This window comes from Ranitomeya variabilis, chromosome 6 (genome assembly GCF_051348905.1).
Source record: "Ranitomeya variabilis isolate aRanVar5 chromosome 6, aRanVar5.hap1, whole genome shotgun sequence".
In the NCBI taxonomy this organism is placed as follows: domain Eukaryota; kingdom Metazoa; phylum Chordata; class Amphibia; order Anura; family Dendrobatidae; genus Ranitomeya; species Ranitomeya variabilis.
In genome coordinates, this window is record NC_135237.1 from 320,245,379 (window position 1) to 320,268,487 (window position 23,109).

Consider the following 23,109-nt stretch of genomic DNA (forward strand, 5'->3'; position numbering starts at 1 on the left):
AAGCGGGGCTTCTGACCTCGGACGTACTATCCCGTCCGAGGTCAGAAAGGGGTTAATGGGTTAACCCCTTAATCCCGTATGACGTACTATCCCGTCAAGGTGACCTGGGACTTAATTCCCGGTGACGGGATAGTACGTCATATGCGATCGGCCGCGCTCACGGGGGGAGCGCGGCCGATCGCGGCCGGGTGTCAGCTGCCTATCGCAGCTGACATCCGGCACTATGTGCCAGGAGCGGTCACGGACCGCCCCCGGCACATTAACCCCCGGCACACCGCGATCAAACATGATCGCAGTGTACCGGCGGTATAGGGAAGCATCGCGCAGGGAGGGGGCTCCCTGCGGGCTTCCCTGAGACCCCCGGAGCAACGCGATGTGATTGCGTTGCTGCGAGGGTCTCCTACCTCCTTCCTCCCTGCAGGTCCCGGATCCAAGATGGCCGCGGCATTCGGGTCCTGCAGGGAAGGAGGTGGCTTACCGAGTGTCTGCTCAGAGCAGACGCTGGTAAGCCTGCACCGATGTAAGTGAGATCGGTGATCTGACAGAGTGCTGTGCACACTATCAGATCATCGATCTGTGATGTCCCCCCCTGGGACAAAGTAAAAAAAAAATTTTTTCCACATGTGTAAAAAAAAAAAAAAAATTCCTAAATAAATAATAAAAAAAATATATATATTATTCCCATAAATACATTTCTTTATCTAAATAAAAAAAAACAAAACAATAAAGTACACATATTTAGTATCGCCGCGTCCGTAACGACCCAACCTATAAAACTGCCCCACTAGTTAACCCCTTCAGTAAACACCGTAAGAAAAAAAAAAAAAAGAGGCAAAAAACAACGCTTTATTACCATACTGCCGAACAAAAAGTGGAATAACACGCGATCAAAAAGACTGATATAAATAATCATGGTACCGCTGAAAACGTAATCTTGTCCCGCAAAAAACAAGCCGCAATACAGCATCATCAGCAAAAAAATAAAAAAGTTATAGTCCTGAGAATAAAGCGATACCAAAATAATTATTTTTTCTATAAAATAGTTTTTATCGTATAAAAGCGCCAAAACATAAAAAAATGATATAAATGAGGTATCACTGTAATCGTACTGACCCGAAGAATAAAACTGCTTTATCAATTTGACCAATCGTGGAACGGTATAAACACCTCTCCTAAAAGAAATTCATGAATAGCAGGTTTTTGGTCATTCTGCCTCACAAAAATCGGAATAAAAAGTGATCAAAAATGGTCACGTGTCCGAAAATGTTACCAATAAAAACGTCAACTCGTCCCGCAAAAAACAGGACCTCACATGACTCTGTGAAGCAAAATGTGGAAACATTATAGGTCTCAAAATGTGGAGACGCAAAAACTTTTTTGCTATAAAAAGCGTCTTTTAGTGTGTGACAGCTGCCAATCATAAAAATCCGATATAAAAAGCGCTATAAAAGTAAATCAAACCCTCCTTCATCACCCCCTTAGTTAGGGAAAAATAATAAAATTTTAAAAATGTATTTATTTCCATTTTCCCATTAGGGCTAGGGCTAGGGTTAGGGCTAGAGTTAGGGTTAGGGCTAGGGTTCGGGTTGGGGCTAAAGTTAGGGTTAGGGCTAGGGTTAGGGTTAGGGCTAGAGGTGGAGGTAAAGTTAGGGTTAGGGTTGGGGCTAAAGTTAGGGTTAGGGTTGGGGCTAAAGTTAGGGTTAGGGTTTGAATTACATTTACGGTTTGTATTAGGGTTGGGATTAGAATTATGGGTGTGTCAGGGCTAGGGGTGTGGTTAGGGTTACCGTTGGGATTAGGGTTAGGGGTGTGTTTGGGTTAGGGTTTCAGGAAGAATTGGGGAGTTTCCACTGTCCAGGCACATCAGGGGCTCTCCAAACGCGACATGGCGTCCAATCTCAATTCCAGCCAATTCTGCGTTGAAAAAGTAAAACAGTGCTCCTTCCCTTCCGAGCTCTCCCGTGCGCCCAAAAAGGGGTTTACCCCAACATATGGGTTATCAGCGTACTCGGGACAAATTGAACAACAACTACTGGGGTCCAAGTTCTCTTGTTATCCTTGGGAAAATTAAAAATGTGAGAAAAAAAAAGATGTTTTATTTTCATGGCTCTGCGTTATAAACTGTAGTGAAACACTTGGGGGTTCAAAGTTCTCACAACACATCTAGATAAGTTCCTTGGGAGGTCTAGTTTCCAATATGGGGTCACTTGTGGGGGGTTTGTACTGTTTGGGTACATCAGGGGCTCTGCAAATGCAACGTGACGCCTGCAGACCAATCCATTTAAGTCTGCATTCCAAATGGCGCTCCTTCCCTTCCGAGCTCTGTCATGCGCCAAAACAGTGGTTCCCCCCCACATATGGGGTATCATCGTACTCAGGACAAATTGGACAACAATTTTTGGTGTCTAATTTATCCTGTTACCCTTGTGAAAATACAAAACTGGGGGCTAAAAAATCATTTTTGTGAAAAAAAAAAAAGAATTTTTATTTTCACGGCTTTGCGCTATAAACTTTTGTGAAACACTTGGGGGTTCAAGGTTCTCACAACATATCTAGATAAGTTCCTTTGGAGGTCTAGTTTCCAATATGGGGTCACTTGTGGGGGGTTTGTACTGTTTGGGTACATCAGGGGCTCTGCAAATGCAACGTGACGGCTGCTGACCAATCCATTTAAGTCTGCATTCCAAATGGCGCTCCTTCCTTTCCGAGCTCTGTCATGCGCCCAAACAGTGGTTCCCCCCCACATATGGGGTATCAGCGTACTCAGGACAAATTGGACAACAACTTTTGGGGTCTAATTTATCCTGATACCCTTGTAAAAATACAAAACTGGGGGCTAAAAAATCATTTTTGTGAAAAAAAAAATAATTTTTATTTTCACGGCTTTGTGTTATAAACTGTAGTGAAACACTTGGGGGTTCAAAGTTCTCACAACACATCTAGATAAGTTCCTTGGGAGGTCTAGTTTCCAATATGGGGTCAACTGTGGGGGGTTTGTACTGTTTGGGTACATCAGGGGCTCTGCAAATGCAACATGACGCCTGCAGACCAATCCATTTAAGTCTGCATTCCAAATGGCGCTCCTTCCCTTCCGAGCTCTGTCATGCGCCCAAACAGTGGTTCCCCCCCACATATGGGGTATCAGCATACTCAGGACAAATTGGACAACAACCTTTGGGGTCTAATTTATCCTGTTACCCTTGTGAAAATACAAAACTGGGGGCTAAAAAATAATTTTTGTGAAAAAAAAAAAAGAATTTTTATTTTCACGGCTTTGCGTTATAAAGTGTAGTGAAACACTTGTGGGTTCAAAGTTCTCACAACACATCTAGATAAGTTCCTTGGGAGGACTAGTTTCCAATATGGGGTCACTTGTGGGGGGTTTGTACTGTTTGGGTACATCAGGGGCTCTGCAAATGCAACGTGACGGCTACAGACCAATCCATTTAAGTCTGCATTCCAAATGGCGCTCCTTCCCTTCCGAGCTCTGTCATGCACCCAAACAGTGGTTCCCCCCCACATATGGAGTATCAGCGTACTCAGGACAAATTGGTCAACAAATTTTGGGGTCCAATTTATTCTGTTACCCTTGTAAAAATACAAAGCTGGGGGCTAAAAAATCATTTTTGTGAAAAAAAAATATATATATATATTTTCACGGCTCTGCGTTATAATCTGTAGTGAAACACTTGGGGGTTCAAAGCTCTCAAAACACATCTAGATAAGTTCCTTAGGGGGTCTACTTTCCAAAATGGTGTCACTTGTGTGGGGTTTCAATGTTTAGGCACATCAGGGGCTCTCCAAACGCAACATGGCGTCCCATCTCAATTCCAGTCAATTTTGCATTGAAAAGTCAAATGGCGCTCCTTCCCTTCCAAGCTCTGCCATGCGCCCAAACAATGGTTTACACCCACATATGGGGTATCAGCGTACTCAGGACAAATTGCACAACATTTTTTGGGGTCCAATTTCTTCTCTTACCCTTGGGAAAATAAAAAATTGGGGGCGAAAAGATAATTTTTGTGAAAAAATATGATTTTTTTATTTTTACGGCTCTGTATTATAAACTTCTGTGAAGCACTTGGTGGGTCAAAGTGCTCACCACACATCTAGATAAGTTCCTTAGGGGGTCTACTTTCCAAAATGGTGTCACTTGTAGGGGGTTTCAGTGTTTAGGCACATCAGGGGCTCTCCAAACGCAACATGGCATCTCATCTCAATTCCAGTCAATTTTGCATTGAAAAGTCAAATGGCGCTCCTTCCCTTCCAAGCTCTGCTATGCGCCCAAACAGTGGTTTACCCCCACATATGGGGTATCAGCGTACTCAGGACAAATTGTACAACAACTTTGTGGGTCCATTTTCTCCTGTTACCCTTGGTAAAATAAAACAAATTGGAGCTGAAATAAATTTTGTGTGAAAAAAAGTTAAATGTTCATTTTTATTTAAACATTCCAAAAATTCCTGTGAAACACCTGAAGGGTTAATAAACTTCTTGAATGTGATTTTGAGCACCATGAGAGGTGCAGTTTTTAGAATGGTGTCACACTTGGGTATTTTCTATCATATAGACCCCTCAAAATGACTTCAAATGAGATGTGGTCCCTAAAAAAAAATGGTGTTGTAAAAATGAGAAATTGCTGGTCAACTTTTAACCCTTATAACTCCGTCACAAAAAAAAATTTTGGTTCCAAAATTGTGCTGATGTAAAGTAGACATGTGGGAAATGTTACTTATTAAGTATTTTGCATGACAAATGTCTGTGATTTAAGGGCATAAAAATTCAAAGTTGGAAAATTGCGAAATTTTCAAAATTTTCACCAAATTTCCGTGTTTTTCACAAATAAACGCAAGTTATATCGAATAAATGTTACCACTACCATGAAGTACAATATGTCACGAGAAAACAATGTCAGAATCGCCAAGATCCGTCAAAGCGTTCCAGAGTTATAGTCTCATAAAGGGACAGTGGTCAGAATTGTAAAAATTGGCCCGGTCATTAACGTGCAAACCACCCTCGGGGCTTAAGGGGTTAATCATCCCCCGATCGATTCCAAAAATGGCTGGATCTGATGCCACAGGGTGGCAGCTGTCATGTACAGCAGTCACCTCTGGGAATTTTTCACCCACAGGGAGGCGCTATTTACTTATTTCTGATTAAGATCCCTTCACAGCTGCTGTTTTAATGAGTATCAGTGGTTGTTGAGGGGTTAAAGCGTAACCGTTGTTTCAATTTTTATTTCATCAATCCACAGTACACATGAAAATAAGCAACTTTCTAATTTTATCAGAATAATGTGTTCCTTTCTCTGTCTGAATTGATTAGTCATTATCAAAGATCTCAGTTCTGAAGTAAAATCTGTATTCAGTGAAGATAGACGTTCCCACTACTGAGAAAAAAACTTTTCTGATTGCTTAGTTTCATATGTACTATTGATTTATGAAATAAAAATTAAAATGACTGGTATGCTTTATGTTTGATGGATGCATTTATTATCGCAGGGTACACATTTTGAGCCAGGAGTGCAGTTATTCTGCTTGCCCAAACAGTGAACCATCATAAATGCAATGCCTGAAAAAAACACAGCTGATTTTGCTGTACGGATAATTTTTATATTTTGCAGGGATTTCCACAGGATAAATTGACATTAGGAACTGTTATCCACAATGCGTTTATAGTAATATGCAGCAGATTTTACCCTTGCAATTCACAGCAGAAAATCTACTATGCAGCCAGTGGGAGCAGAACCTTAAAATGGAATTGCTCATGCATTTATATTAACTGAGTTAGGCCGGGGTCACACTAGACCGTAATACGGATGAGTGCTATGCGATAAAAAATCGCATAGCACTCGGCCCAATATTAATCTATGGTGTAGCTCCCATCATCCGATATTTTCTCCACCGTATTTCGGATCCGAGGGAACTCGCATCAGGCTGCGATTGTCAGCGTATCTCGGCCGAGACTCGCCAATGAAAGTCTATGGGTGCGAGAAAAAATCGGATTACACACGGACCATGCGTGTGCATTGCGAGAAATACGCAGCGGTGTTCTATAGAAAAGCCGGTAATTCAATTGCCGGCTTTGCATTTCTCCTTCACAAACCCGACAGGATATGAGACATGGTTTACATATAGTAAACCATCTCATATCCCCATTTTTTTTGCATATTCCACACTACTAATGTTAGTAGTGTGTATGTGCAAAATTTGGCCGCTGTAGCTGCTAAAATAAAGGGTTAAATGGCGGCAAAAATTGGCGTGGGCTCCCGCGCAATTTTCTCCGCCAGAATGGTAAAGCCAGTGACTGAGGGCAGATATTAATAGCCAGGAGAGGGTCCATGGTTATTGGCCCCCCCGTGGCTAAAAACATCTGCCCCCAGCCACCCCAGAAAAGGCACATCTGGAAGATGCGCCTATTCTGGCATTTGGCCACTCTCTTCCCACTCCCTGTAGCGGTGGGCTATGGGGTAATGAAGGGTTAATGCCACTTTGCTATTGGAAGGTGACATTAAGCCAGATTAATAATGGAGAGGCGTCAATTATGTCACCTATCCATTATTAATCCAATTGTTTGAAAGGGTTAAAAAACACACACACACATGATTAAAAAGTATTTTAATGAAATAAACACAGCGGTTGTTTTAATACTTTATTGCTCTCTCAATCCATTTTCAGACCCTCGCTTGGCAAAACAATAAACACACAAGATACATACCCTCTCTGATGAACTGTCACGTCCCACGAAGTAATCCATCTGAAGGGGTTAACTAATATTACAGGCAGAGCTGCGATAAACCACTCGCTCGTACCTGTAATCCCCGGGTGCTGAAAGGAAAGCAGGATCTGTACTTACATTGAGTCGCGGTGAGGCGCCCTCTGGTGGATGTTCTCATGAACTGCAGCCTGGGAACTTTTTCCCACGCTCCAGGTCATATGAGGACATCCACCAGGGGGAGCATCACCGCGACTGAAGGTAACTATAGGTCATTGACCTACATTTCCTTCAGTCGCGGTGATGCGCCCCCTGGTGGATGTCCTCATATGACCTGGAGCGTGGGAAAAAGTTCCCAGGCTGCAGTTCATGAGAACATCCAGCAGGGGCCCATCACCGCGACTGAATGTAAGTATAGATCACTGCTTTCCTTTCAGCACCCGGGGATTACAGGCACGAGCGAGTGGTTTATCGCAGCTCTGCCTGTAATATTAGTTAACCCCTTCAGATGGATTACTTCGTGGGACGTGACAGTTCATCAGAGAGGGTATGTATCTTGTGTGTTTATTGTTTTGCCAAGCGAGGGTCTGAAAATGGAATGAGAGAGCAATAAAGTATTAAAACAACCGCTGTGTTTATTTCATTAAAATACTTTTTAATCATGTGTGTGTGTGTTTTTTAACCCTTTCAAACAATTGGATTAATAATGGATAGGTGACATAATTGACGCCTCTCCATTATTAATCTGGCTTAATGTCACCTTCCAATAGCAAGGTGGCATTAACCCTTCATTACCCCATAGCCCACCGCTACAGGGAGTGGGAAGAGAGTGGCCAAGTGCCAGAATAGGCGCATCTTCCAGATGTGCCTTTTCTGGGGTGGCTGGGGGCAGATGTTTTTAGCCACGGGGGGGCCAATAACCATGGACCCTCTCCTGGCTATTAATATCTGCCCTCAGTCACTGGCTTTACCATTCTGGCGGAGAAAATTGCGCGGGAGCCCACGCCAATTTTTTCCGCCATTTAACCCTTTATTTTAGCAGCTACAGCGGCCAAATTTTGCACATACACACTACTAACATTAGTAGTGTGGAATATGCAAAAAAAGGGGGATATGAGATGGTTTACTGTATGTAAACCATGTCTCATATCCTGTCGGGTTTGGGAAGGAGAAATGCAAAGCCGGCAATTGAATTACCGGCTTTTCACAGATATCGCGCTGAATGAAATATAAATACAGAATATATATATATGTGTCTCAATGACATATATATATATATATATATATATATATATATATACTGTATATATGTTTTCCCGAACATTTGAGCACATAAATCCATTAGATGTCGGTTTTGCAAGCTTGCGAGAAAATCTCGGCATACGGATGCCATACGGATGTCACACGGATCATTTGATGCGAGGAAATCGCATCCTCGCACTGCACACGGATCACTGTTTTTGAAACATTTGTGCGATTCTCGGCCGTGAAAAACGGACCGTTTTTTTATACGTTAAGTGTGTCCCCGGCCATAGCATGTTAATAATAATTGTTACTTGTTCACAACAGCAGGTTCTACAATGGTGTTATTACATTTTAGCTGCTTAGCCCCTTTAAGCCCCCAAGCCTGTTTGTACCTTTATTACCAGGCCAAAGTTTGCAATTCAGTGTCACTTTATGCGGTAATAACTCTGGAAAACCTTCAACTGATTCTGATACTTATTTTGTGACATATTGTACTTCATGATGGTGGTAACATTTCTAAGGTACAAATTGTGTTTATTTGTGAAAAAAACAGAAATTTGGCAAAAAATTTGAAAATGTAGCAATTTTCAAACTTTTAATTTTTATGCCCTTAAATCAGAGACTTATGTCACACAAAATAGTTAATACATAACTTTTACCACATGTCTATTTTACATCAGTACAAATTTTTGAAACATATTTTTATGTTTGGTAGTTATAATGGTTAGATGTTGACCAGCAGTTTCTCCTTTTTTTTCAACAAAATTTACAAAAGAATTTTATATATGGGACCACATTACATTTAAAGTGACTTTGAGGAGTCTATATGACAGAAAATACCAAAAAGTGACACCATTCTAAAATCTGCTTAGAACCACATGCAAGTAGATTATTAACCCTTCCGATGCTTCACCGGAATTTTTAGAATTGGAAACAAAAAAAAAAAAATTAACATTTAATTTTTTCACAAAAATTTTACTTTAGACCCAAACTTTTATTCTCATAAAGATAACAGGTACAAAATGGACCCCAAAATTTGTTGTGGAATGTCTCCTGAGCATGCCGATACCTCATATATGGGACACAACCACTGTTTGGGAGCATAGCGGGCTCGGAAGGGAAGGAGCAACATTTGACTTTTAGGCACATTTCGGATTTGCTTGTGAAAATTTCTGTGCGGTTTCTGCATCTCTTGGCAGAAAATGCAGTGGAAATTCTGGGCGTTTTTTATGCAGATTTTAATGCATATTTTGATGCGTTTTTGTAAATCCATAGAGCTAAATAAAGATATATTATTTAAAAGAAAAAAGAATTGTGATGTCATTTCCTTGTTCAACCTCTTCAGCCAGATACCCTCATTAATATTAAAAAATACACACACCAGCCTATGTAGGAGCACTAACATAATTAACCTACATATGCTGTAACAAAAAAGCAACTATCAGAAATATGCGTGAAATGCAATCTGTTTATTTTTCCAAATTTTTTTTTTTTAAATGTATGGGCTCCCGCATAATTTTAATAACCAGCAGAAGGAAAGCCGACAGCTGAGGGCAGATGTTAATATTCTGGGAAGAAGCCAATAGCCAAAGGTTCCCAGACTATTAATATCAACTCACAGCTGTTTGCATAGCCTTTACTGGCTAGTTTACAGGGGAACCCCAGAAAAAAATTGACATGGTGTCCCCCTATAAAATTGAACCAGCAAAGGCTAGGCAGACAGCTGTGGGCTGATAGTAATAGCCTGGGAAGGGACCATGGATATTGGCATCCTCCAGGCTAAAAACATCAGCTCTCAGCCACCCCATAAATGGCTCATCTTGTAGATGCGCCAATTCTGGCACTTAGCCTTGCTCTTCTCACTTGCTCTGTAGCAGTGGGAAGTGGGGTTCATATTTGTAGGGTTGATGTCACCTTTGTATTGTCAGGTGACATCAAGCCCACAGTTTAGTAATGGAGAGGCATCTATAAGACACTTATTGTAATCATATGGGTACTACGGAATCTGATTGCATGGGACAATATGAAACTGAGACCAAAGTTGATGCAAATAACTACTGTATATATTTAACAAGTGTGACAAAACTAAACAGAGCACTTCCTGCAATTGTAACGAAAGCACACCACAATATAGAAATGACCAGAATAACTGAAGAGAGGGGCGCGACCGCTAATAAACCAGTCCAACAGTAATATAACGCAGGTGTGTAATAGGCACTAAACGTAGGAGTCCAGCAGAAAGTATGTGAGTAAGCACACCGCATTTAATGAATCAGTCCAGCGATATTATGAATTAGCACACACACAGCACTGACGTGTAGTAGTCCAGCAATCATAAGGGTGGAAATGCACATGGCACTTAAACGTAGAAGCCCAGCAATTATACAGGAGTGGAATTAACAAGAGAAGGTTACTATGTGTACCTTTGGGCTGAAAGTCCCGCACAAGTCCAGCACTGCAGCCCACACAACCACAGACCTAGAGGAGATGGTGATGTCTGGACTCCTTACTGGCCACAGCAGTTCCAGGGGCGAATAGCTCCAACTAGAAGTCCAGACAGTAGTTAAGCACAGACTGCATCCATGAGATGCACAAAGAACTGTAGACAGCAGAATGTGGAAAGGCAGAGCACCGAGTAACGAGCTGCAGGGAGCCCACAGCAGACCAGCAGGAGCTCAGGAGCCACAGCAACAAAATAGTCATATCTCGCCCCCAATTTTTTATTTTCCCAAGGGTAACAGGAGATATTTGGACACCAAAAGTTGTTGTGTAATTTGTCCTGAGTATGCTGTTACTCCATATGTGGGGGGAACCACCGTTTGGGCACATGGCAGAGCTCGGAAGGGAAGGAGTGCCATTTTGAAATGCAGACTTTGATGGAATGGTATGCGGGCATCACGTTGCGTTTGCAGAGCCCCTGATGTACCTAAACAGTAGAAACCCCCCACAAGTGACCCCCATATTGGAAACCAAACCCCCCAAGAAACTTATCTAGATGCGCTGTGAGAACTTTGAATCCCCAAGTATTTCACTAAAGTTTATAACGCAGAGCCGTGAAAATAAAAAATATTTTTTTTCCCACAAAAATGATTTTTCAAGCCCCCAAATTTTTATTTTTCCAAGGGTAACAGGAGAAATTGGACCGCAAAAGTTGTCCAATTTGTCCTGAGTATGCTGATACCCCATATGTGGGGGTAAAACCACTGTTTGGGTGCATGGCAGAGCTCGGAAGGGAATGAGCACCATTTTAATTTTTCAACGAAGAACTGGATGGAATTGAGATCGGACATCATGTTGCATTTGCAGAGCCCCTGATGCACCTAAACAGTGGAAACCCCCCAATTCTAACTCCACCCCTAACCCTAATCCCAACCCCAACATACCCCTAACCCTAATCCCAACCCTAACCATAACCCTAACCACACCCCAACCCTGACACTCCCCTAACCCAACCATAAAAGTAATCAAAACCCTAACCCCAACTCTAGCCCCAACCCTAACCCTAACTTTAGCCCCAACCGTAACCCTAACTTTAGCCCCAACCATAACCCTAACTTTAGCCTCAGCCCTAACTTTAGCACCAACCCAAACCCTAACTTTAGCCCCAATCTTAACCTTAACCCTAATGGGAAAATGGAAATAAATACTTTTTTTTATTTTATTATTTTTCCCTAACTAAGGCGGTGATAAAGGGGGGTTTGATTTACTATTTATTGCAGGTTTTTATAGTGGGTTTTTATGTTTGGCAGCTGTCACACACTAAAAGACGCTTTTTATTGTATAGTTTTTGCGTCTCCACATTTTGAGAGCTATAATTTTTCCATATTTTTGTCCACAGAGTCATGTGAGGTCTTGTTTTTTGTGCGATGAGTTGACTTTTTATTGGTACCATTTTCAGGCACATGACATTTTTTTTATCGCATTTTATTCTGATTTTTGTTAAGCAGAATGAACAAAAACCAGCAATTCATGAATTTCTTTTGGGGGGGCGTTTATACCGTTCCACGTTTGGTAAAATTGATAAAGCAGTTTTATTCTTTGGGGCAGTACGATTACAGCAATACCTCATTTATATCTTTTTTTATGTTTTGGCGCTTTTATACAATAAAAACTATTTTGTATAAAAAATAATTATTTTTGCATTGCTTTATTCGCAGGGCTATAACTGTTTTATTTTTTTGCTGATGATGCTGTGTGGCTGTTCGTTTTTTAATCGCGTTTTATTCCAGTTTTTGTTCGGCGGCATGATAAAGCATTGTTTTTTACCTCGTTTTTTTTTTACAGTGTTTACTGAAGGGGTTAACCAGTGGGACAGTTTTATAGGTTGGGTCGTACGCGGCAATTCTAAATATGTGTACTTTTATTTTTTTTTTAATTTACATAAAGAAATGCATTTATTGGAACAATATTTATTTATTTTTTTTCTTTATTTAGGATTTTTTTTTTAAATACTTTTAGACATGTTAACTTTTTTTTTTACTTTTTTACTTTATCCCAGGGTGGGACATCACTATATAGTGTCAGATCGCAGGCAGTGCAGGAGGCTTCTCAGTTCCTGCTCTCAGTAGGCACTGACAAGCCACCTCCCTGCAGGACCCGGAAGGACCCCATGGCCATCTTGGATCCGGGGGCCTGCAGGGAGGAGACAGGAGGAGGCCCTCAGAACAACGTGATCACATCGTGTTGCTCTGAGTGTCTCAGGGAAGCACGCAGGGAGTCCCCTCCCTGCGCGATGCTTCCCTATGCCACCGGAATGCTGCGATCTTGTTTGATCACAGTGTTTTGTGGGTTAAATTGCCGTGAGTGGTCCGTAACTGCTCCTGGCATATAGTGCCAGATGGCAGCTGTGATAATCAGCTGACACCTGGCCTTAATCCCCCCGTGAGCACGGCTGATTGCATATGAAGTACTATCCCGTCAATGGTCATATGGGCCCAGGTCACCTCAACAGGGCGGGTCACCTCCCCCAGCTTGTCTCTATTCAGCTCCGCTGCCATGTTACTGTGCAGGTCGTGCTGCTTGATGTTCATCACTTTAACACACATGGCCATGCACAGTGCACTGTGTGGCCATTCCTGCTAGTAGTGATGTGGCTAGACCAGCACTGTACCTTTAATTATGCTTGCATGGTGACCCGGCCTCGTCACTACTAGCAGAGTGCATGGCCATATTTGATAAAAGGGTGTTCTCATCTCCAGGATCCTATCCCTATATGTAGTAGGTTTATTATTATTATTAATAATAATAATAATAATAATAATAATAACAATATTAGAAAATTCCTCCAATTAGAAATGTAGTATAGTTTTTTCTGATTCACTATGGCTCTTTACTCATGAAGAACCTTAGGAATCCATGGTTACGACCACTTGCAACTGGATAACTAATTGTCATTATATCATAATATAATATTATTACTATTATTATTACTCCAACTACATGTTTTTATAGGATCTTAGAGATGGGAATACCCCGATAAAGTGACGGCCATCAAGCAGCACTGAAGAAATAACAAGGGGCCCTGCATAGCTGCTGGGGGAGCGGCCCAGCCTTCCTCTGGTCTTCTTCATAGGTCTTTAGAAAACTAAAAAAAAATCAAGTATAAAATGTTACTAATTAAACACCACCTAAAAAACATCACTATGAAGAACATTGTTTGTATTTTTTGGGTGTTGTGTTTTTTTCTACAGATTTCACTCTATGCATTATCTGCCGTGAAAATCTTCAACATTCTTTCCAGGTTGTAAGAGAACACCCATACATTACTTTTCTACAGTGCTTTAATCCAAGCAGTAACGTTTCTCCTTGTGAAGAGTGACTTGTTAAGCATGCCGAGATGAGGAGACTTAAAGCCGCAATGCTCCTCTGGGAAATATGTAAATAGTCTCTTTAGAGAGGGAGAGGTGTTGTGAATTCTGCTCTTGGGCTCCCTCCGGTGGTTATAAGTGGTAGTGCTGCTGTCTCTGGATCGCAGCATTCATCAGGTGTGTCAAGTTTTTGCAATCCTGACTGGGCTATTTAGCCTTGCTTGACCTTTTAGTCAGTGCCAGTTGTCCATTGTTCCTGGAGGATTCACATCCCTGCCTGCTCTCTCCTGCTTGCTGTTCATTTCAACAAAGATAAGTTCTGGCCTTGATTTTTGCTGTCCACATGCTGTGGCCTTATTGTTCAGTTCTTTTCCATGTTTTTGTCTTGTCCAGCTTGGTCTGTATAAGGATTTGTTTAGCCAAGCTGGTATCTCTGGAGATGCAGATATACCCTCCATATCTTTAGTTAGCTGTGGAGATTTTGTATTTTCTGTGGTGGATATTTTCTAGTGTTTTAATACTGACCGCATAGTACTCTGTCCTATCCTTTCTATTTAGCTAGAAGTGGCCTCCTTTGCTAAATTCTGATTTCAGTCTGTGTATATTTTTCCCTCTCCTCTCACAGTCAATATTTGTGGGGGGCTGTCTATCCTTTGGGAATTTTCTCTGAGGCAAGATAGTTTTCCCTTTTCTATCTCTAGGGGTAATTAGTCCTCCGGCTGTGTCGAGATGTCTAGGGAGTGATAGGTACATTCCACGGCTACTTCTAGTTGCGGTGTTAAGTTCAGGGTCTGCGGTCAGTACAGGTACCACCTTCTCCAGAGTACGTCTCATGCTGCTCTTAGGCCACCAGATCATAACAGTATAACTGGCCTACAATGAGTTAACCGCGTCTCAGAAGAAGGGAAGGAAAGTGCTGAGCCATTTTTTTTTCTGTAGTCTGTTGTGTTTTTTTTTTTCCTATTTACCTCTAAGTGGCTCAGGAGTTTGGCGCTGGTATGGATGTTCAGGGATTGGCTTCTCGTGTGGATCAACTTGCTGCTAGAGTACAGGGTATTTCCGATTATATCGTTCAGACTCCGGTTTTAGAGCCTAGAATTCCAACTCCTGATTTGTTTCTTGAGGACAGGTCCAAATTTTTGAGCTTTAAAAATAACTGTAAACTGTTTTTTGCTCTGAAACCCCGTTCCTCTGGTTATCCCATCCAGCAGGTTAAAATTGTTATATCTCTGCTGCTTGGTGACCCCCAGGATTGGGCATTTGCCCTGGAACCTGGGAATCCGGCGTTGCTTAATGTAGACACCTTTTTTCAGGCGCTTGGGTTATTGTATGATGAACCTAATTCAGTGGATCATGCTGAGAAGACCTTGTTGGCCCTGTGTCAGGGTCAAGAAGCGGCAGAATCATATTGCCAGAAATTTAGAAAATGGTCTGTACTGACTAAATGGAATGAGGATGCCTTGGCGGCAATTTTCAGAAAGGGTCTTTCTGAATCCGTTAAAGATGTTATGGTGGGGTTCCCCACGCCTGCTGGTCTGAGTGATTCTATGTCTCTGGCCATTCAGATTGATCAGCGCTTGCGCGAGCGCAGAGTTGTGCACACTATGGCATTGTCTTCCGAGCGGAGTCCTGAGCCTATGCAGTGTGATAGGATTGTGTCTAGAGCTGAATGACAAGGATTCAGACGTCAGAATAGGTTGTGTTTTTACTGCGGCGATTCTGCTCATGTTATTTCTGATTGCCCTAAGCGTACCAAGAGAATCGCTAGTTCTGTTACCATCAGTACTGTACAACCTAAATTTCTGTTATCTGTGACCCTGATCTGCTCATTATCGTCTTTTTCTGTCATGGCATTTGTGGTTTCAGGCGCCGCTCTAAACTTAATGGACTTAGAATTTGCCAGACGTTGTGGTTTCCCCTTGCAGCCTTTGCAGAGTCCTATTCCTTTGAGGGGCATTGATGCTACACCGTTGGCTAAAAAGAAACCTCAGTTTTGGACACAGCTGACCATGTGCATGGCGCCAGCCCATCAGGAAGATTGTCGTTTCCTGGTGTTGCATAATTTGCATGATGCTATTGTGCTGGGTTTCCCATGGTTACAGGTGCATAATCCGGTATTAGATTGGAAATCTATGTCTGTGACTAGTTGGGGTTGTCAGGGGGTTCATGGTGACGTTCCTTTGATGTCAATTGCCTCCTCCCCCTCTTCTGAAATTCCTGAGTTTTTGTCAGATTTCCAGGATGTATTCAATGAGCCCAAGTCCAGTTCCCTTCCACCGCATAGGGACTGTGATTGTGCTATTGACTTGATTCCAGGCTGTAAGTTCCCTAAGGGCCGACTTTTCAACCTGTCTGTGCCAGAACATACCGCCATGCGGAGCTATGTTAAGGAATCCTTGGAGAAGGGGCATATTCGGCCATCTTCTTCACCATTGGGAGCAGGTTTTTTTTTGTTGCCAAAAAAGATAGCTCCTTGAGACCCTGTATTGATTATCGCCTCTTGAATAAGATCACGGTCAAATTCCAATACTTTTTGCCTTTGCTTTCTGATCTCTTTGCTAGGATTAAGGGGGCTAGTTGGTTTACTAAGATTGACCTTCGAGGGGCATATAATCTTGTTCGTATTAAGCAGGGTGACGAATGGAAAACTGTGTTTAATACGCCCGAAGGTCATTTTGAATACCTTGTGATGCCATTCGGACTCTCTAATGCTCCATCTGTGTTTCAGTCCTTCATGCATGATATATTTCGGAATTATCTTGATAAATTCATGATTGTATATTTGGATGATATTTAGATTTTTTCAGATGATTGGGAGTCTCATGTGAAACAAGTCAGGATGGTATTTCAGATCCTTCGTGATAATGCCTTGTTTGTGAAGGGGTCTAAGTGCCTCTTTGGAGTACAGAAGATTTCTTTTTTGGGCTTCATTTTTTCTCCCTCATCTATAGAAATGGATCCGGTTAAGGATCAGGCCATTCATGATTGGATCCAGCCCACATCCGTGAAGAGCCTTCAGAAATTTTTGGGCTTTGCTAATTTTTATCGCCGTTTCATTGCCAACTTCTCCAGTGTGGTTAAACCCCTGACCGATTTGACGAAGAAAGGCGCTGATGTGACGAATTGGCCCTCTGCGGCTGTTTCTGCCTTTCAGGAGCTTAAACGCCGATTTACTTCTGCCCCTGTGTTGCGTCAGCCAGATGTTTCTCTTCCTTTTCAGGTTGAGGTTGACGCTTCTGAGATTGGGGCAGGGGCCGTTTTGTCTCAGAGGAATTCTGATGGTTCCTTGATGAAACCGTGTACCTTCTTTTCTCGAAAGTTTTCGCCTGCGGAACGCAATTATGATGTCGGCAATCGTGAGTTGTTGGCTATGAAGTGGGCATTTGAGGAGTGGCGACATTGGCTTGAGGGGGCCAAGCACCGTATTGTGGTCTTGACCGATCATAAGAATCTGATTTACCTCGAGTCTGCCAAACGGCTGAATCCTAGACAGGCCCGATGGTCCCTGTTTTTCTCCCGTTTTGATTTTGTGGTCTCGTATCTTCCAGGTTCTAAGAATGTTAAGGCTGATGCCCTCTCTAGGAGCTTTTTGCCTAATTCTCCTGGGGTCCTTGAGCCGGTCGGCATTCTGAAGGAAGGGGTGATTCTTTCTGCCATCTCCCCTGATTTACGACGGGTTCTTCAGGAATTTCAGGCTGATAAACCTGACCGCTGTTCAGTGGGGAAACTGTTTGTTCCTGACAGATGGACTAGTAAAGTGATTTCGGAGGTTCATTGTTCTGTGTTGGCTGGTCATCCTGGGATTTTTGGTACCAGAGATTTGGTTGGTAGGTCCTTTTGGTGGCCTTCTTTGTCACGGGATGTGCGTTCTTTTGTGCAGTCCTGTGGGACTTGTGCACGGGCCAAACCTTGCTGTTCCCGCGCTAATGGGTTGCTTTTGCCTTTGCCGGTCCCTGAGAGGCCTTGGACGCATATTTCTATGGATTTTATTTCGGATCTTCCAGTTTCCCAGAGGATGTCGGTTATCTGGGTGGTTTGTGACAGGTTTTCTAAGATGGTTCATTTGGTACCTTTGCCTAAGTTGCCTTCCTCTTCTGATTTGGTTCCGTTGTTTTTTCAGCATGTGGTTCGTTTGCATGGCATTCCGGAGAATATTGTGTCCGATAGAGGTTCCCAGTTTGTTTCTAGGTTTTGGCGGGCCTTTTGTGCTAGGCTGGGCATTGATTTGTCTTTTTCTTCCGCGTTTCATCCTCAGACAAATGGCCAAACCGAGCGAACTAATCAGACTTTGGAAACTTATTTGAGATGCTTTGTGTCTGCTGATCAGGATGATTGGGTGGCTTTCTTGCCATTGGCCGAGTTTGCCCTTAATAATCGGGCTAGTTCTGCTACCTTGGTTTCACCCTTCTTTTGTAACTCTGGTTTTCATCCTCGTTTTTCTTTGGGGCAGGTTGAGCCTTCTGATTGTTCTGGGGTGGACACTGTGGTTGACAGGTTGCAGCAAATTTGGGCTCATGTTGTTGACAATTTGGTGTTGTCTCAGGAGGGGGCTCAGCGTTTTGCTAACCATCGTCGGTGTGTTGGTTCCCGGCTTCGGGTTGGGGATTTGGTCTGGTTGTCTTCCCGTCATGTTCCTATGAAGGTTTCTTCCCCTAAGTTTAAGCCTCGGTTTATTGGCCCTTATAGGATTTCTGAGATTATCAATCCAGTGTCTTTTCGTTTGGCCCTTCCAGCCTCTTTTTCCATCCATAATGTTTTTCATAGATCTTTGTTGCGGAAATATGTGGTGCCCGTTGTTCCCTCTGTTGATCCTCCTGCCCCGGTGTTGATTGATGGGGAGTTGGAGTATGTGGTTGAGAAGATTTTGGATTCTCGTTTTTCGAGGCGGAAGCTTCAGTATCTTGTCAAATGGAAGGGTTATGGCCAGGAGGATAATTCTTGGGTTGTTGCCTCCGATGTTCATGCTGAGGATTTGGTTCGTGCCTTTCATTTGGCTCGTCCGGATCGGCCTGGGGGCTCTGGTGAGGGTTCGATGACCCCTCCTCAAGGGGGGGGTACTGTTGTGAATTCTGCTCTTGGGCTCCCTCCGGTGGTTATAAGTGGTAGTGCTGCTGTCTCTGGATCGCAGCATTCATCAGGTGTGTCAAGTTTTTGCAATCCTGACTGGGCTATTTAGCCTTGCTTGACCCTTTAGTCAGTGCCAGTTGTCCATTGTTCCTGGAGGATTCACATCCCTGCCTGCTCTCTCCTGCTTGCTGTTCATTTCAACAAAGATAAGTTCTGGCCTTGATTTTTGCTGTCCACATGCTGTGGCCTTATTGTTCAGTTCTTTTCCATGTTTTTGTCTTGTCCAGCTTGGTCTGTATAAGGATTTGTTTAGCCAAGCTGGTATCTCTGGAGATGCAGATATACCCTCCATATCTTTAGTTAGCTGTGGAGATTTTGTATTTTCTGTGGTGGATATTTTCTAGTGTTTTAATACTGACCGCATAGTACTCTGTCCTATCCTTTCTATTTAGCTAGAAGTGGCCTCCTTTGCTAAATTCTGATTTCAGTCTGTGTATATTTTTCCCTCTCCTCTCACAGTCAATATTTGTGGGGGGCTGTCTATCCTTTGGGAATTTTCTCTGAGGCAAGATAGTTTTCCCTTTTCTATCTCTAGGGGTAATTAGTCCTCCGGCTGTGTCGAGATGTCTAGGGAGTGATAGGTGCATTCCACGGCTACTTCTAGTTGCGGTGTTAAGTTCAGGGTCTGCGGTAAGTACAAGTACCACCTTCTCCAGAGTACGTATCATGCTGCTCTTAGGCCACCAGATCATAACAGAGAGGACTAGAACTCTAGTGCCACCTAGAGTGGCACTAAGTCATGTGACATGGCTCGTTAAAGGGTCGACATTGACATTTAGGATTGCTACTTCCAATATGTGGCACTAGATTTCTAGTCCTCTTCCTCTCTGAAGAGACTATTTTCCTACAGTGCTTTAAAAATACTTTTTTTGTACTATATGGCCTCTTAGCAACATTTGTATATGTTGGGTAAATATTTGCAGGAAGTGAAAAGTGCAAGCTTTGGAGCTTTACTGCAGACATACTCCTGCCGATGCCTTGATTAGAGGTAGCTTTTATCTTGGCTGTTTAACCTTTTGAATGGTACAGATTCTATTAAACATGGTATCTAAATGGTTACAGAGAAAGAGGGGCCTCTGTCACACCATCACTCCACCATAAAATGATTGTGGGATTGATGTTTGAGTGTTTTGCCAGACTCCTGCATGTGCCATATTAGTACTCCTACTAGGCCCCACCTCATAAATATTGCAGTGTATTGTCAGAGTTCCAGCTAATAGAATTGTTTGGAAAAAAGTTACAAATATAAAAAAACACAAAACATATAAGATAAGTAATTTCCGTATTTCCATCCATTAAAGCGAAGCGTCAGCAAGATTTTGCTAAGTAAACTACAGGCATTGTCATGTTGGTGTTGTTACACTGATTAAAATGATACCTGGGGTGAAGAAATCCATCTTATGGTAATTGTGTAATCAGTGGTAGACGTTTTCAGTTAATGAGATGCTCGGGGGCGGGACTGTTGGCAAGTCTTATCTTCCTGTTCTAGGTCAGAGAAAGGAAGAAAAGACCTGCCCACTGGCTGCACAAACATGTTCCTCATCATAGAGACAGAGCGAGACAGAATGTTTGTCCCCAGATTAGCAAAATCCTGCTAAAAAGGTTCGCTTTAAATAAACATATCTTAACAAAATAAAAGAAAAAACATAATTTGTATCGCAATGTTAATGACTGTCCAAATTCTTATTATGATGGTATAATACTATAGTATTTTCCCCGCCCTGTGAACACATTAAAAGAAAACATAATATCATAATTATTGTTTTATTGCCCTACTTCCCTAAAAATTAGAATGAAAAATGACCAAAAAGTTATATGGAGAACAGAAATTACATCTCGTCTTGCTAAAAAATAAGCTTAAAAAAAATAGAATATGGCAACACTAGCCACATTTTTTTTAAAAAGTCATAAAAACATAAATTTCATAACTATGTAACCATACCCTTAGAATAAACTTAATGTGCTATTTTACCAAGATGCAAACATAATTAAAACAATACATTACAAACAAAATGTGTTGGGTGTATTGGGAAAAAAAGCAAAGTAAATGGTGATAAAACTACAATTAATTTCACAAAAACATGTCCTCATGTAAATACTTCTGAGCTATGATGGCATTATCTATTGAGCAGTCAGATATTTTCTCTAAAATAATACACTCTATTTTTTGTACGTTTGGAAAGCCTCTTAAAGAATGACATTATGATTGTCCATTGTGAACCTGGCTATTTAGGAATTCCTTGGTGCCATGTGTAAATACTTTTTTTTTTTCTCAGATGCAATAACTGCACTGTATTTATTTTGTTGCCTCTAATGTAAAATCATGTTACTGATACGTTTTTGTTTTTTTTAGCAAGAGGAAATACTTCAGCCTGTGGAGAATTCAACTTCCTTGCCGACCCGGAAGCGGCGTACATTGTCCTCAATGATTACTTGTGTACAACCTATATTGCTACATGGGAATTTTCATGTCGTCACAAACTCTCATGGGTGAGAAATCTAAAAACTCATAGGCCAAATGTACATTAACAATGGTTCTTAACAGGCTACAAGGAAACATCAGATCATGCCCCAGTGTAGTCACCCGACCACTGCAATTGCAGGTTCCATTGGTCCTCTGGCAAGAACAAGGGCACATTTCTTCATGATGTTGGTGCAGACCTCCAGTGTAGCCTGCCCTGGATCCATGGCAGTATCAGCAGTTGACTATGTCTGAATTAGTTATTTTCACTCCATCAATATCCCCAATTGTTTTTATTTAGTCCAGACAACCCCTTTATCGCCCTCCTGGCATTTGCCGTACATGTACAACGGATGAATTGTACAGCCAGCACTCATTATTTAATGGGTTTTCCAGCCTTGGGGTACAAGTCTGCACTCATTCTAAAAGTCTGCGCCTTGTGAGGAATCTCCTGTGCTGGTAGCGGGTGGTCATGTGACTGCAAGTATTCAATTTGCATACACCCGGCCACATTCCGACTAGGCGTGAATTGAGGTAGGACACACACATCTAGTCAGCATGTGACTGCATGTATGCAGATCGCAAAATTGCCACCATGTGCCCGCCTGCTCTCGGCACCAGCATCGGAGAATCCTCCCAGTGCAGAGTGTGCACACAGTGTGGATAAACAAGTCTGCAGTCACATAGTGTCTGCAGACTTGTACCCCAAGGCAAGAGAATACTTTTATTGCTTCTAGCAGAGACTTCACATAGCTCTGAAACTTTTAACCCCTTAAATCTTAGTGTCAAACACAGGCAGCGATACTCCTGGCCTGCAAAATCAGGTACCTATCACCCGACCCTGTGATTCCATGTCAGCTGTGTTCATGCTGAAAGTTGTAGGCTGACCTTCATACACAATTATTTCCACTATTTACTTCAATTCTGAAGTATTAATTATAATTGTTTTATTTCTACAGTGCTAACATATTACATGGCACTCTACAAATCTCTTATACATTTGGGCCCTGATTCATTAAGACTGCCGTTTCATGCACCAATGGCATTTCATACATCCTCAATGATGGGTGTGCAGTAATAAGATGCATCAAATTCATTAAGAGGCACACACCACTTTCAGTGAATTTTGCACATCTTCTCAGTGGCATGTGCCTCTCCAGAAATGTTACTCCAGTTACTGACTGGAATAATATTTTTGAAGTAAATTAATTATAATTATTTTATTTCTACAGCGCTAACATATTCCATGGCACTTTACAAATCAAAGGGGACATACTGCTGCATGTAAAATGAACACTCAAATGATCACAGGTTAAAGTACCCTATGGAGACTAAAATACCGTATTTTCCGGCATATAAGACGACCCCCCAACTTTTCCAGTTAAAATATGAAATCTTCTTAAAAGTCGGGGGTCTTCTTATACACCGTATGTCGTCTTATAGGGCCGGTGAATATGTGCCTTTTGGGGGGGGGGGGGAGTGGTCCTGATGACGACGAGGGGGCGTCTCACAGGAAAGTGAATATCCCCCATTACCTCATCGTAGCGCTGCAGCGTGGGGTCTCTGTGCTGGGAGCGGCGGCTCCTCTTCTGCAGTGTGGGGCCTCTGTGCTGTGGGGTGGCGGCGGCGGCGTATCTTTATGCAGTCGGGGCTCCTCCGGCATCTCCTTAAAGCCTGGAGGCCCCGCCGGCAACTCCATCGGTGCAATGCGGTGGCCTCCGGGAAAATGGCCGCTGCTCAGATTCAGATCTCGTG

General features: G+C 42.4%; 1 protein-coding gene across 1 annotated transcript in view; it reads left to right on the forward strand.

Moving 5' to 3' along the window:
* LOC143782376 (nucleoside hydrolase-like) overlaps window positions 1–23,109 on the forward strand; it is a 134,800-nt gene that overhangs the window by 106,110 nt on the left and 5,581 nt on the right. Inside the window, exon 5 of the mRNA XM_077269759.1 lies at window positions 21,247–21,383. Coding sequence (XP_077125874.1) covers window positions 21,247–21,383 — 137 coding nt within the window. The remainder of the gene's footprint in view (window positions 1–21,246; window positions 21,384–23,109) is intronic.